The sequence below is a fragment of the Solanum tuberosum genome, unplaced genomic scaffold (assembly GCF_000226075.1).
Source record: "Solanum tuberosum cultivar DM 1-3 516 R44 unplaced genomic scaffold, SolTub_3.0 scf00017, whole genome shotgun sequence".
NCBI classification, from domain to species: Eukaryota; Viridiplantae; Streptophyta; class Magnoliopsida; order Solanales; family Solanaceae; genus Solanum; species Solanum tuberosum.
Genome location: NW_006238943.1, coordinates 2968325 through 2984179, shown reverse-complemented (window position 1 = coordinate 2984179; position 15855 = coordinate 2968325). Strand labels below are relative to the sequence as shown.

General features: G+C 35.5%; 2 protein-coding genes across 4 annotated transcripts; one reads left to right on the top strand and one right to left on the bottom strand.

Moving 5' to 3' along the window:
* Positions 1-1780: 1780 nt before the first annotated feature.
* Positions 1781-2830, top strand: LOC102597909 (dehydration-responsive element-binding protein 1B-like). The gene is made up of 2 exons (XM_015303498.1): positions 1781-2209; positions 2612-2830. Exons 1-2 carry the CDS (start codon positions 1841-1843, stop codon positions 2828-2830), a joined length of 588 nt encoding a protein of 195 aa, XP_015158984.1. The 5' UTR covers positions 1781-1840.
* A 742-nt stretch (positions 2831-3572) lies between these two features.
* On the bottom strand, positions 3573-15505 carry LOC102597593 (something about silencing protein 10-like). 3 transcript variants are annotated; one of them, XM_015303183.1, is made up of 17 exons: positions 15338-15505; positions 14091-14244; positions 13583-13674; positions 13376-13445; positions 12609-12736; positions 12247-12378; positions 12018-12157; positions 10306-10393; positions 9478-9654; positions 7215-7376; positions 6997-7071; positions 6618-6757; positions 6395-6512; positions 4547-4797; positions 4330-4393; positions 4178-4246; positions 3573-4085 (listed from the first exon to the last, which is right to left on the bottom strand). In XM_015303183.1, exons 2-17 carry the CDS (start codon positions 14200-14202, stop codon positions 3954-3956), a joined length of 1950 nt encoding a protein of 649 aa, XP_015158669.1. In that variant the 5' UTR covers positions 14203-14244; positions 15338-15505; the 3' UTR covers positions 3573-3953. The 3 variants fall into 3 exon arrangements, with proteins under 3 accessions (XP_015158669.1, XP_006340375.1, XP_015158673.1); XM_006340313.2 differs by having other exon boundaries at positions 14091-14238; XM_015303187.1 differs by having other exon boundaries at positions 14091-14219.
* Positions 15506-15855: the final 350 nt, after the last annotated feature.

Genomic DNA, 15855 nt, shown 5'->3' with positions numbered 1-15855 from the left:
ATCACTTTTATTATATAAAAAAAGATAGTAATAATTATTTTTTTCAATTTTACACTCAGCTAGCATTAATTACTTATTTTACAAATCATTTTTCAAGAGTTAATAATAAAATATTCATATTAACCATTATTTATTAAGATACATGCAAAATTTAATACACGAATAAATAAAAATGAATGAAAAATATAATTGGTAGCACATTTTACACACTTCCTGGGGAAACCATAATAATACTGACCCTCTCATTTGGTGTTGTTTATTGATTCGATTAACTTTTTAATTTTAAAATATTTATTTTATTTATTCATCTCGTCATATTTCTCGATGATATTCCCATTCATTCATTTGTTCACAGTAGAGGTTTTAGGGTGTGAAAATGGGGATGCCTAGACAGTCCTTCTGCTGGAACTCATTGATAATTAATACATTCTTAATTATGTATAAGTAAAAATATGCGAAAATTAAAAATGAACGGAGGGAGTATTAAGTTATAAATAACTAATACATGAAAATTTATATTAATAGTAATGCAAAGATTTTAATGCATGCATTAGTTTGATACTTTGATTAAAGACACAATTATTCCTCAAAATCTTTTCCACATTCTTTTTATCATATTTGTGGAGGGTATGTAAACAAATCTATTTTTTATAGAAATCATACAATGCATGTTATTTTTAATACACCAATCATATATTGCATAAGAAATAATCTCAACATAACTAATATTATAGCATTACTAATTCAAACATTTAGAGGTGTCAAATGGACATGTTGAGCTAAATTTATGTGGATCAAAATGGGTTGAATTAGTAAATGGACAAGTTAGTAACCCGCCCAATTCTCAAAAGTTACTTGAGTTGAAATGGATTGGGATGAAAATAAGCTAAAATGTGTGTTATAACTCACCTGTCCAATTTAATTGCTTTATTTATTCTTTTATCAAATTTTAGTACCTAGTAAAATTATTATTATATAGCATATCGAATCAAAAATACATATTTTAAAAAATATTTTGATAAGATTTGGCGTGAGTCAATTTGAGCTATAAATTAACCCAATTTTAATGAGTTGAAATGAGTTGGACTGAAATAAACTTGAGCTAATAAATGGATAGGCAGATTCATAACCTGCCCAAACATGAATGGATTAGACGGATTGAGTTAATTATAAACAAGAAAAATTACCTAAATACATGACTTATTTTACCATATTCTCTAAAAATTCCCACCATTTAAAAAAATTGCTCGCTCCTATTTTCTAATACATCACTTTACGCGATGTATCCGGACGTACCCGATGTATCGGAACGTTGTGTGATGTATTCAAAATTGAGACACGATGTATTAGGATGTTGAGCGATGTATTCGAAATCGAAACGCGATGTATCGGGACATTTTAGAATGTATACGGATTCCACCAAATTTAAGGAATTTTTGTAATCTGAAAAAAAGTATGAATAAAATGTAGTTAAGTCTAACACTAAAATTCTCTTATAAATATGTCAAATCAAACATGAACGAGTAAAAATGAACGTATACTGGTGGAGGCACCATAGTACTTATTAGCAGCCTGTCTCCTGCTAACACTCTGTGTTCCTTCGTGTCTCAACTGTAAGCTATTTTTCTTCTTCTTATTATTATTATTATTATTATTATATATATATATAAATATATACTATCCAAACAGTACTCACTTATCATATAAACACTTTCATTTCCTATTTCATTATTTTCAAGAATGGACATTCTTGGTAACTTCTATATTGATCCACTTTCTCTAGTTATACCAACTACTACCTCATCAAATTAAGTTTGTTAATAATAGTAATGAAGAAGTCATGTTGTTACTAGCTTCGAAAATCCCAAAAAAACGTGGAGGTAGGAAGAAGTTTCGTGAAACTAGACACCCGGTTTATAGGGGAGTGAGGTGGAAGAATTTCGAAAAGTGGGTTAGTGAAGTGAGAGTACCTGGTAAAAAGTCAAGAATATGGCTTGGCACGTTTCCCAATGCAGAAATGGCAGCTAGAGCTCATGACGTGGCGGTCATGGCTCTTAAAGGCCGGTCAGCTTGTTTGAATTTTGCTGACTCGGCTTGGAGGTTGCCTGTCCCTGCTTCAGCAACCGCCAAGGATATTCAAAAGGCGGCTGCTGAAGCAACTGAGACATTTCGTGCGTCAGAATCCTTGGAGAGAGAAAACTCTGAGGAAGTTGTTGTTAATAATGATGATCATTATGTTGTTGACTCAGGTTGGAGGTTGGCCATCCCTGCTTCAGCAGCAGCCAGGGATATTCAGAAGGCAACTGCTGAAGCAGCCGAGGCATTTCGTCCGTCAGAATCCTCAAAGGGAGAATACTTTGAGGAAGTTGACTCGACTTGGAGGTTATCCATCTCTGCTTCAGCGGCCGCCAAGCATATTCAAAAGGCGGCCGCTGAAGCATTTTGCCATTCAGAATCCTCAGAGGGAGAAAATTACTCTGAGGAAGTAATCATTAATGATGACCAACTGATCACACAATATCTCATTGACTCAACTTGGAGATTACCTATTCCTGCTTCAGTGGCCGCCAAGGCAGCCACTGAAGCATTTTGCCCTTCAAAATCCTCGGAGGGAGAAAACTCCGAGGAAGTTACCATTGATGAACAAGTCATACAAGACATCGTCGTTCCAAAGTTTACGGAATATAATGAGTTGTTCATGGATGAAGAGGCCATTTTCTACATGCCGGAATTACTTGTGAATATGGCCGAAGGACTAATGCTACCTCCTCCTCAATGTACATATGGCATGGAACCTCATGATATTGACATGTCTTTGTGGAGTTACTAAATTTTAACCAAATGTGTTAAAAATTGTCTTTTTTTACAAAAAATAAGTTTGTTTTTAAACTTGATTTTTTGTGTTTTTTAAGCAGAAATAATATTTAAAAGTGTTTGTGTATAATTCAAGCATATACTATTAGTGATGAGGATGGAGGGTAAGGGCGTGGAGAAGACAATCAATGTGGAATATAATGAACTTGTTTTCCTTACTTTCCATGGAGAAATCGAACATGAGTTGTTACCATAAGAGTTGTTTTCCCTCTTTTTTCCACTCAAACACGAGCTGTTACCACAAAATTTGCTAGTTAAACAAGATCAAAATATGGTGTCATATGTCTATTTCATTCTAGCTAGTGAAGTATTCAGACACATTTTCTATCATAATTATCATCAACCATTTATCAAAGTATATTTGCCTTATTACTCTGATGATGTGTAATGTATACTCTCTTTTTTAATTTAAAAATGGCACTAAATGGCAGTCCATGTAAATAATTAAAAGATTATGGTGAAAAATATATTAGAAGTATCAATTTTTTGTAAATTTTCTACCTAAACTATCTGGTATTTGCGTTTTTTAATTTGAATTATCAATAATTATTAATCATAACACATCTTGAAATTAATGAATCAGTCGTTATATGGACGAAATTTTATGAATAAATTAAGTTGTCATGCACTTTTTGACGATTCTAATCAAATACATGGTCCAATCAACTTCAAGAAGTGTTTTGATATATAGCTTATGATAGAAAACAAGAAAATTATAAGCTAGCCATTACAAAAGTATGCAAGTTGACATCAACACAACATAGACAATAAAAAAGCTTAAAAGAAACAGAAGCAGTTCACATTCCATCTATATATATGCCTTTCCACTCCCCTCTTCCAAGGATAACAAAATTGGAAGTAAGAAGGAAAGACTGATTTTAACAACAATAAGAGAATATCAACTCTTTACACTTTTTACTCATAACCGAGAAATTCCCGAGGGCCAGTGTGATGCAAGGTTTAGAACTCGGTGAATAACGGGTACACAACTTTACCATTCTCCACTTAAATACTAAGCTTTTGTCTATTGAAGCACTTGAACTTTGAGACGTGTGCTTAAACCACATATCACGCGACTTTTATCCCTTAAATCGGATACTTCGACTAATACCAACATTAATTCCTGTAGTTTCTCCACCATAAGGACCACTTGGTTTCTTAATTTTCTGAACTTGTCCTTCCCTACGTTTCTGAGCCTTTTCATGTTTCCCCTAAGAGAGAGAAGTAGACACAGTTTGTCAACATTGTTTATATAAGGGAACTGGTTCTTTCAAGCACAAGTAATTCTGCTTTAGCCACTTACCCTGTATTTCTTCCTTGGATTTTTATCTTGCTTCTTACGATTACGAGTAAGGCCTCTGTTCTTCTCCATCTAGAAAATAAGGAAACGCCGAGCTTAGTGAAAGAAAAAGGAATGTCATGATTGCAATTGACAGCAAGGCTAATATGTCATACCTGGTAATTTATCTGGCGCTTCCCATCCACAACGGTTTCTGGCGTTGACAGCATAGCTGGGGTTCTACAGTGGCGAATTGTGGTGAATTAAATGACAATTGCAGGACTAAAAGGATATACATAATAATCCATATTGACGAGGCATCCTCAAAATCTTTCACATGAAAGTAGTTTAGCATGCTTGCTTTAACAATCTTAAAACAATATTGAGTCTAACCTGGAATACATCTTTTCTTTAGCAGCAAGCTTAGCTGAATGTTGCTTTTCGACTTCTCTGTAGAATTCCATATCTGAGTCCATTTCACTGTCGTCAGAAGTAGCAACATCGTCACTTGCATGGTCACCAGGCTCATCATTGACATCATCAGTAGGTTCAACTCCAGCTCCAGCTAGAACTCTCAGTTCATGCTTTCTTCTCCTTTCTCCAATGTCATCTCGTTTAGGTAAATCATCATCACCAGAAATTATCTTCCAAAAGGAACAAAACTTGTTATAATACATCTAATTAGGTTAAATTACAGGAGACATACTAGACGAATTTTGAAAGCAGGAAAAGGATTCCATGCAACGAAAATGACTGTAACAGAAATCCACTTTAACATGAGCAAAATAGACACACATGTAGTCGTCAAGTTCGAGCCCTAGGAATGGAGAAATTCCTAGTAAGGAGTACTTCCCCCTATAATGGCCCCTACGCGATTACCGATTGGTTTCAAATACTAGACAATATCTATTTCTTTTATAAAACAAAAAAGTGAATATATGTACAGTTGTACACACACACACACACATATATATGAATATAATACCCGAGGAAACAGGAAAGGAGAAGAAGTGTCAAAGCAAATTTTGCAGTACCTTAATATTGTCAGCACTAACTGCTTGCACAATTATTTAACCACACTGCATTTATTTGATCTTGTAATACAGATATTTGTGAGGGGTGATTTTGACAGCACAGAAACTTAGAAAGCGAAAGGTTGTCTACATGAGCTGGTGTTTCTTATGTAAGGATGCTGGTGAGGACGTGGATCGTATTTTGTTACATTGCAAATTAGCTACGAGGTTATGGGAGGATATGTTTACATGGTTTGGCGTCACTTAGGTAAAGCCAAGATCTGTGAAGGAGTTGATGTCAGCCGGAAGAGAGGAGCTAGGAGAAAGAAGGCACAAGGCGTGGAATGTTACTCCACTAGCTCTAAGCATTTGGAAAGAGTGAAATAGGAGAGCTTTTGAAGGGGTGCGGATGAGCTTTGCTCAATTGAGAAGTAGTCTCCGATCCCTTATTCTCTTTTGGTGCACCCATGTAGTTCTTATTTGTATAGAGGATTGGGTGTCTTTTGGAGAGAACCATATTTTGTAGGTTTCTACTTTTTTGGTATATCTTGTGTGTACAGCCAAGTTGGCCTTGTTATTATCAGTGATAACTTACTTGATCAAAAGAAAAAATAAAATTGGAACTCGAAAATGAAGAGCAGCTAAACACAACATGTGCCAACATGAAGGCTTCAAAATAATCCTAATTGCCACAAATTAGAAAACTGTGACATCAAACAGTAGAAACTAGAAACACAGTTGTAGTCACTCTGATAAGCACACTGGAGAACTAAAAACTTAACAATAGCATCCAGTCAAAATGTTACAGAATACGACTCAAATAACATAAATTATGACCTCATTCAATTGCAACATCTAAATATGTAACTTCTTGAAAATATGTGCAAAGATATACTGCTCCGTCACAAATCAATTGGCCATTTATAAATATCAAGGTCAAAGAAGGTTTCCTTTTTTTTTTCTTTCACATACTTGGGAATTGCTATAAGAGAAGCAAGAAGGAATAAGGGAAAAATATTAGAGTGACCACCAAAAAAGGAAAAGGGGGCAACTCTATAGCGAAAGAGAGCCATCCACAGAGACAGAAGTTGAAATGACTGTCAAATTCCACAAGTTCAGAGAATCATATCTCAATGCAGTTGCATACACTCACATAAAAGACATAGGATATTTATTTACAAGAAAATCAACAAAATGAAGACAGAATTAAAGCAGTTGTGATCCACACCTTGGGTCTTGCTACTTGAGGAGTTAAAAGCCTAGACAGCTTGTTTAAACTTCGTGTCTCGCGATCATCTTCAGCACCCATGGCATCATCATCAAAATCATCAGGAGTTGCCAACAGCCTGCATATAATTCATTAGACTTCCCAGTAGTGACACGTTTGCATTAATTTATGTTGACTAACAGAAGAGGTAGATGGAGAAATAAATTGCGAAGCAAATTGATACCCATTCAGAAGTCGTGAGCGCTTGTTTTGTTTTTCATTTTTCCGTGCAATGGAACTTAAAACACCTGTCTGCTTCAATTTTTCCTCAAGAGAAGCTCTCACTTTTAACATTTCCATGCTTTGGATACCAACTTGATCATCCTGCCACAATTCTTTAATGTTAGTTAATTTGATCTACATCTTACTGGTAAAAAAAGAAGAGATCTGGTGATCTTGCAACAGATAGAAACATGGGCAAAAGAGTCGCTAGAAATAAAAATGACAATGACACTGGCACAAGTCTGGTGACACTTGATTCGTATTGTAACAGTGACAGTGGACACACCTGCTGATGGTTGATAAGCAAAACAGAGGTGTGCTTAGATACATACACCATTTACCTGGCGTTTGCGTTTTGATTCCTTTTTCCGTTGACTGTTTAAACCATTTAACTCCGCCAACTCAGCTTCATGAGGCTAAAACAACGGAAAAATTAGACTAAATCTTACAGAGCTGCTCAGTAAAAACAACAAAAGGTTTTAATTCAAAATCAGCCCATAAAAGAAGGAAAAATATTATGCTTTGAGCAACAAAATAAGATGAATCAAACTGAAATTACCTCTGCTTCTTGAATATCAGTCGACACCACAGAAGGCTTGTCACTAATGGGGAGAGATTTAGAATCCAAGTTCCTTCCCGCCAACTTTACACCAGTTACATTATCAACATTCTTGTGTAACAAGTCTTCTAGAGAAGGAAGATATCCATCAAGTTCTTTCATCTGCAAAAATTAATTTGTTAACACCTATAAAGATAGGAAGAGGGGAGCAGGGTATACGCAATGAAGATAGCCAAGAATCAAATAAAGCAGAAGAACAAGGAGAGGACTGCCCCCAAGGCCTAGCTCAAGTGGCAAAAGGTGGAGGATTTGTGGCTTAGGTCGCAGGTTCAAGCCCCACACCATGCAAAGCGAAGCCCGGTATTTAAGTGGAGAAGGGTAGAGGGGCGGGCCCATTATCCACCGAGTTTAGAAGGCTGTGATTGGTCCAAAGGGCGGGTCACAGACGGATTTCTCGGTTATCAAAAAAAAAAAGGAGAGGACTTAGCAACTATTTGGCAACATCATTTAGCATCTAAACAAGCTAAAAATGTTTAATCAGTACATGATTAACAAATTTGATACGTTAGGTTATGATCAGTTAGCATACTATTCCCACTTCAAATTCTCCAAGACTCGAGAAAACTTGATTAAAAAATTACAGAATCCTTCCACGGAAATCCACATATTTAACTTATTTGACAAATGAGTTTAGCTAGCTATGCTAGACAGATATATTTATCAAACAAATTAAGAAGAAGGCTGGAGAATATTTTTATGGGGTATTCACTTGGAATAAATATGCAAGAGGCACACAAGGGTTTGGCCTAGTGGTTAATGAAGTGGACAAGGTGTGCAGGTATCTGTGGAGTTAGTCGAGATGTGCACAAGCTGACCCGAATGTCATGGTTACAAGATAAGAGAAAAAAGGCAAGAGTAGGATACTAAGGGTTTTAACTGTTTTGCAAAACAACATGTAAGATAAAGGAAGGATACTTGGGTACGGAAATGACGATTCAGTAAAGGGTGGTAGAATAAGTGACCTTCATGTCCATTTACAGAGAACTGAAGAAGAGGAAAAAAGGGTTGTCCTTTACATTTTCTGTGGAACAGTAGAACAACCAAAGAAATTTAATCCATCTGTTAGAACTGAATATTTGTGACAGCAGTATGGAATTTAATGCTAAATGTTTTTTTGGTAGAAAGGATAATAGAGGGGCAGGAAAGGAAGCATAGGAAGTTATCCAGATGCAGTCATGGGGGACACAAGGTGAGAAAGACATCATAGAGCTTCTAATGTAGTGGAAAAGAGTTGTTTGAACTGCAGATCGAGGTTCTATTTTTTGTATGTTTGGGAATGAAGGGGACCCAATAGAGCAGAATCAGTACAGAGAATTCATAACTAGACGTTAAGCCCTCGACTAGATTAGAATTGAGGTGTTGTTGATTGATGATCGATAGATATTTGGTACATACATAATATCCAGGATGAATAGATGATTAAGCAATTACTGTATAGAAGGCTTGATGTATAGTCCTTGTAGGTATTTCCCAAACACCATCAAAAAAGTTGTTCGCTTATTAACACATAAACATATATTGAATTTAAAACCATATCATGAAAAAACAAAATAAACCTTATCTGGGTGATGCAATTTACACCTAAAGATTTCACACTGCTAAATACAGTAATGAAAAAGCACTTTGATGTTGGAGTCGATTTCATCAAGCTTCATATAGAAAAGGGCAAGGGAGGAAGAAGCTGCCGATGGATGAATAAACAAGTTCAGATTAGCACTAAGATACTTTTTACACTAAACTAAAGAAGAAATCGCCCAGATGCAGACAGAATAACATAGATTTTTACAAGGAGGGTGAATTAAAGAATTGAAACCTTTGTCAAACATATAGATATATTTCATAAGTATCAACTAGATAATAAAGTGTCCTCTAGCTTTCTCCATGAGCAAAATAACTACACTATGTGTTAACCTTTTCCATTTTTAACAGCTAATGGTAGTACCTTTATATTGAAAGTCTGCTGATTACCATATGAGGTGGTCGGCAAATAAATGTTTTCAACATGTGTATGTGAACACAATTCACTTGGCATATATCTCAAAGATTAGATAAAGCAGTCTTATCTCATCAATTATGCATATACCACATAAACAAGTGACTGATTTTCCAGCAAACAATGTCATCATTAACAGAATTAACAAAAACTGGCAAGCAGTAATTTGGCCATGTTTCGTTGTTTGAATCCTATGATATGAGTTGTAACCTTATTCAACAGATTCTTGATCTCCACAAGGCGTGAAATGACTGGATGATCACGCACTGGCTGCCCCTCAGATTTGAGAAGAAGGTAGAAAGATATAGCTTGGCAATATGACAGCAGAAGCAGCTTCTCCACTTCAATGTAGTGCATCCCGCCCTTTATCATAGTCTTTCCATTAATCTTAATAGAGAAAAACAGAAGTTAAATGCTGACAGGTGCAATATTACCAAAAACTGCATTCAGTTTCTAACTAGAAGAACGACTAATTCCATTGTTATATGAGTCAACTCTCACTGTTTTAACTAAAATTGTCAGTTACACTACCCCAACCAATCATTTCTAAACCTTCATTATTTCATCCTTTCAGCTGAGCATCTTTATAACAGATCCCAAGTAACTAACTACAAAAACTGTCACCGAAGAACCTGAAAACTGTTTAAAGGGAACCACAGCCAAGCAGGTCTAAAATGTATGTGTGGATTTCACAATGTAAATAGAATTATTATTTTTGATAACCGAGAAATTCATATGTGACCCGCCCTTTGGACCAATCACAGCCTTCTAAACTCGATGGATAATGGACCCGCCCCTCTACCCTTCACCACTTAAATACCGGGCTTCGCTTTGCATGGTGTGGGGCTTGAACCTGCGACCTAAGCCACAAATCCTCCACCTTTTGCCACTTGAGCTAGGCCTTGGGGTTGTAAATAGAATTTGGCATTTGGCGAGAACGCCAATACGCAGTTAGACTAGTATCTTCCACAGCAGACTCAGGTTTGAATAGCATAATAGCGACCGACCTGTAGTTAGTGGAATTTCCAATGCACATACCTTGTTGAATAGGGGATTAACTTTGTTATCGAGCTGCTCAAGCGCTTCACCAAGCTCAGACAGCAAACCAACCAATTCAGGTGCAGAACTGTAATCACAAGAAGATCATAGATCAGAAGCACAACTTTTTTAATTTATTGAGAAACAAGTCAGAAGCATCATATAACCTGCAAAAGTAAATGTTAGCAACCTCCCAGACAATATCTAGCCAACGACATTAGAAGCAGACAACACACATCGAAGATTCTTACATTTGATTCGAAAATCACAAGCATGCAATGTAGAATTCCATAAAAGAAGGCCATTGTGCCGTGACGGACGGACATTTCAACTGAACACTTCTGATCCTGTACAATAAATTTGGACAGGGGGCTAACTACATATTTAGTGATCTCGTCCAGGGGATAACTAGATATTTGGTAATCTCATCTATATATCATGGACTGAACTCCATAGTGAATCCTCAGATCTTGTGAAAGCTCCATTTCATTCTTCCTTGTTGAAATGAACACATCGACACCTCTGAAGTAGCTCCCTGACTCCCATGCCTCCGTATAGCTAGCTACGTTTGACTACTCCTTTTAATAAGCATGACGTCTGGGAAATTTCACGGGGTATATGCTACCTCCCACCAATAGAGGTACTGGTTAACCCTGTCCACCAAGACAGATGGGAAGAAATCAAATTACCTAGTGTTTTTGCCTTTGTTGGGGTTTGAACCTGAGACAACTACCCTTGAATACTCAACATCTTGATCTTGTGACTCAATTGCGACCCACAAGCCTACTTTTCTCCTTGTTCTACATGATCTTAATACAAATAAAAGCTTATGAGGCACATTTAAGAAAATAGATGCAGTGGTTACTAACATCCAGTGGCCCCACTTCTCAAGATCTTCTGGCATTGCACTCTTGACCTACCACTTTGCCTCGATAATAAATTGTACTTCCTAGACATAGAATCAACTTCCTCATAAAAAAATGTGAAGCCATTGATAACAATGTGACACAAGGCATGCTCCTTCTGGCTTTCTTCTATTGCACGATTATGAGTTGCATTATCAAAAAAGTGTCATTGAGATCCAATTTCCTTATCTTCATCAGTAAGCTTCTCTGCTTAGCATGGTATTCAATATCCTGAAGTCCGCCATCTCCGTGCAGAACAGATATGTAACAGGGACAGCTGCTAACTATCGGAACTTCCTACTGAAACCTCTGACACTAACATACCATGATCCATTTTTAAATGGTCAAATTGAGGATATTGCAGAAATGGGTCCTCAAATATCATTGTCATATTGGAGTCTGAACTGAGCAACACATAGAGTTTTTGTTCTTTTGTCAACTTCCACAACAAAGGTAGGGGTAAGGTTTGTGTACATCCTACCCTTCCCAGACCCCACTTACGGGACTACAGTAGGTATGTTGTTATTGTTGTTGTTGTCAACTTCCACAACCTTTAGCTGTAAACTTAAATATAAACTATTCTGTAGGAAAACTTAGTTCATCACCTGCCATTTTCTCTTCTATTTTGCTTTCCCGATTATTGAGAATGTACTGATATCTATTTAATTGTAACTTATGTGCCTCCCTTTTCCTATACTGATATTATCATGATACATTACATAACATTATCGACAATGACAGGCAATAGAACTTAAAAGAAGCAACATTTTGCCCTGAAATTAGCATATGTTGGACAGAGAAGCTCACCTATAGACAACATCCATTTGCTCTTCTTTTGTCAAAGCATTCAAATCCTTCTGCACTTCCTCATAAGCAGTGCCAGTTTCATTTTTGGCTTCTCCATCTGCAGAAACTGCTGATCCAGGTTTTCCTTGGACCAAAATTTCCTGCAATGTTACCCATAAGATTTCACTTCCAACCTCAAAATATAAGAAAGAATCATCAAATGAACATTGATATAAATTGAATTTCTCACCTCAAATGTGAGTTCATCATCTTCAATCCCAAAATCCGCTGCAGATAGGGATTTAGCTTTTTTCTGCTGCATTCTCAATACCTCTGCCTCCTCCTCGGCAATAAGGTCCTCATCACTTGACTCTTCAACATACTAACAAACAAAAATGTTCAAGTGACATCAAGTATTGCATGCAAATGACGACATGATCAAAGAACTATGTTACAGCCTACAGGTACTGTTGAAACAGTAAGGAGAGGATAATCCTCTGACATCATATTGTTGTCTCTAAAGCCAGTAAAGTATTGGTTTCTCCAAGCGTGCCATATATAATTATGTCATAAAAGAATGAAAGTTAAGCAAATAATTAGGTGAAATGCTACCTCTTTATTTTGATAATAAATGTTCTTTCCTCTTCCCCACATTTCTTCTTTCTCCTGTTCAGCCTCATCATGCATTTCATCCTCAACCCCACCCATAGTAGCTTGTAAATATTTCTGTGTCCTTGCAACTAAAGCAAAAATAGGTACTCAAAAAAATTATATATTAAAAGACAGAAGATCCAAGGAAATATGGCAAAAAAGAGGCATATATTAACAGATCAAGAACCAAAAGAAATGTAAAAGCTAGAACCCGAAGGAAACAAATTTGCTTATTAATTCAACAAATAAGTATGGAAGGAGTCTTCCTCCTGTCATCTATGTGTAGAAGCTCAGTTCAGAGAAACTTAAGAACTAGGAGCCACAGTAGAAATAGTAACTAAGTGGTTAGACCTACTGAGCTTTGTGCAGTATTACACAGTTCGAACACACCATTAATATTTAGTCTCCGGCCTAATTAACCTCAATTCAATAATCAAACACTAGGAATTCCTCTCACCACCACCCCACATGCATTTTCAAAATCTTAATGAGAGTAAAAGGCTGCTATATTTCTATTCTGCTTTTTTTATCTTTTTCTTTTCCATTTTTTGGGAGAGGAAACTCCTTAAATAAATCTAAACTGATCTTATGCTCTATGTTGCCTTCAGAAGCACTAAAAGGGAATATCAGAGAAGAATTTCATAACAAACAAACAGGATAGGCAATTCAGCTAAAGTATTTCATTTCAATAACAAAAGGCAGTCACAAGATCGAATTTAATTGCATACTTTTAGCACCAAGGCCAGTAAGTTCAGCATCATCAAAGTCGTCATCTTCATCCTCCTCATCTTCATCCTCCTATACAAAGGAAAGAGTTCCCCAACCTTGAGTAATTAGTTGACTTGCTTTACATCAAATTAGTACTCTAATTTCTTAATACAGTTTATAAGCCTTCAGTATGAAGATAAAAGTTGCAAAAGAAAATTCATTATCACCTTAAGATCATACACGGGATGCTCATTATCCTCATCCGACTCTGCCGAATCTTCATTAACATTCAGTGGAATGATATCTCTCTTTTCATGAACTACAAATTAACCAAAAAGATTAGTAACAGATAAATTCTTTAACATGTAAAAACATTTTTTTATAACACACTCCCTCACCCCTCGCCCCTCGCCCAGCTATAGCTTCGCCTACAGGTTCAGCAGAATCCAATAAGTTTGGCTCAAACCTTATAAAGCTGCATTTTTTTAAGATTCAGAATCCATAAACTCAAAACACTAGCTCAATCTTTGCTCTAATGCTCTCTCTCCATCCATGGACTCAAAAAAGTAAATTTCTCTCTAAAAAAACATTTTTTTGCATATATATTCTTGTATCTAATGCTACAACAACAAAATAATAAGTATAATCCCACAAATGGGGTCTGGGGTTTTTGTATCTTATGCTAACTTTGATAAAAAGATAAGTAGATAGAGTTTATAAAAGGGAAAAACTTACAGGCATCAATAGCATCATTCATCATATCATCATCTTCATTGTAAAAATCAATTTTTGATTTCTTTGGAGGGTTGTTTTCCTTCTTCTTGAACTTTCCTGATTTCTTTCCCATCCTGTAACTTGGAGGAACTGAAGCAAAGGGTTTAACCTAAATCTCCAAAAGGTTAAACCTTTATTAAGAGAAACTGTTTTCTTGAACAAATACAGAAGAGTTTCAAAGGCCTCAAGGAACTAAACCTTTATAAGATTATAGTTATTTTTTTTGTTTTTGGTTTTCTCCCTTTTTATTTTCATTTTTTTTCTCATCAAAGTTTTTCAATGCTTTGTGTTTATGACAAATAATACTAATTTTTTATGATTATGTATAATTTAATAATATAAAATATATATTAAATAATCATTCGTGAAAAATATTATGACTATACATGTCATATATTTAAGGGATTTTTGACCCGATCCAAATAAGAAAAAAATTAAGGAAAAAGAACACTTGTAGCAAAAAAGAAAAATTATTTAGAAGCACTACCTCTTACTTTCGTACCTCCCTTTTTAACTACTAATGCACCTTTAATGGTTGATACTATTAGAGTATATATATATATATAGTCATGGTATATATTAATATTCCGATTTTCTAGTTTCATTCCTAAACTATAAGGTGTGTCAGTTTCCTATCATCGATAATTTATCAAAACACACTTCTAACTATTTCGAGTTTCATACCTTAACTATAGGTATGCATGAGTTTCATACCTGACCTATAAGGTGTGTTAGTTTCCTATTGAAACTATCATCGATAATTTATCAACACACTTTTAATTATTTCGAGTTTCATACCTGAACTATAGCTAATGAACCTTTAATGCTTGATAGCATCAAAGTGTATATATATATATAGTCATGGTATAAATTAATATTCTGATTTTCTAGTTTCATACATGAACTATAAGGTGTGTCAATTTCCTATTGAAACTATCATCTATAATTAAAACACACTTCTAACTATTTCAAGTTTCATACCTGAACTATAGGTATGCGTGAGTTTCCTACTTGAACTATCATGAACTATTTATCAAAACATACCTCAACTATAAGTTGGTGATATTTCTAGGTAGGAAATTCGCACACCTATTCATTTAGGTATGAACTCTAAAAAACTAAGTACTTATGTTTTTAACCCTTCCCTCTATTTGAAAAATAGACAAAAAGCACTAATGGGCTGAACATACAATTTCAGTGATGTTTACCTTAGTGAGTGCAACGAAGAAAACGAATGAGCAGCGTCAGGCGAGGCGGAAACCGGCGGCAGCAGTGACGTGGCGGCTCTGAGCAGCAGCGGTAGCAGCCGGCGATTAAGATTTGTCGACTTATTGGGTATTTGCAATTTGGAACCCTACAACTTGTTTGAATGTTTGTAATTTTAGTTTTTATACCTAATTTAAAATTAATATAACTTTTGATATCTTTATGAAAAAAAGAAAAAAAAATCTTTCAACCAAAATTCAAAAATGAAAATAAGAAGTATTGAAAACACTTCTAAATTTGACACAAATTATTAGTTTCATCTCCGAATGATAGTCTTAAAATCATTCATTACTTGATTAACTGAACTTAGATACACAAACGATCTTTCAACATGAATGAAATACATTCCTAATTCTCGTCAAGTTTAGGGTGTTTTCAACACTTTTTCGATATTTTAATAAGAGTCATACGCTCCTACGAGAGTTTGAGACCACTTGTTATGTCATGTGGGAGATCATTG

What these genes read in the sequence shown, in the direction of transcription:
- LOC102597909 (XM_015303498.1), top strand. Translation starts at nt 1,841, where the DNA reads ATGTTGTTACTAGCTTCGAAAATCCCAAAAAAACGTGGAGGTAGGAAG. An exon ending in AGAGAGAAAACTCTGAGGAA is followed by an intron (nt 2,210 to 2,611) that starts GTTGTTGTTAAT and finishes AAATCCTCGGAG; the next exon opens with GGAGAAAACTCCGAGGAAGT.
- LOC102597593 (XM_015303183.1), bottom strand. Translation starts at nt 14,202, where the DNA reads ATGGGAAAGAAATCAGGAAAGTTCAAGAAGAAGGAAAACAACCCTCCA. An exon ending in TTTATTATCAAAATAAAGAG is followed by an intron (nt 12,379 to 12,608) that starts GTAGCATTTCAC and finishes TTTGTTTGTTAG; the next exon opens with TATGTTGAAGAGTCAAGTGA. An exon ending in AATCAAAACGCAAACGCCAG is followed by an intron (nt 6,758 to 6,996) that starts GTAAATGGTGTA and finishes GAATTGTGGCAG; the next exon opens with GATGATCAAGTTGGTATCCA.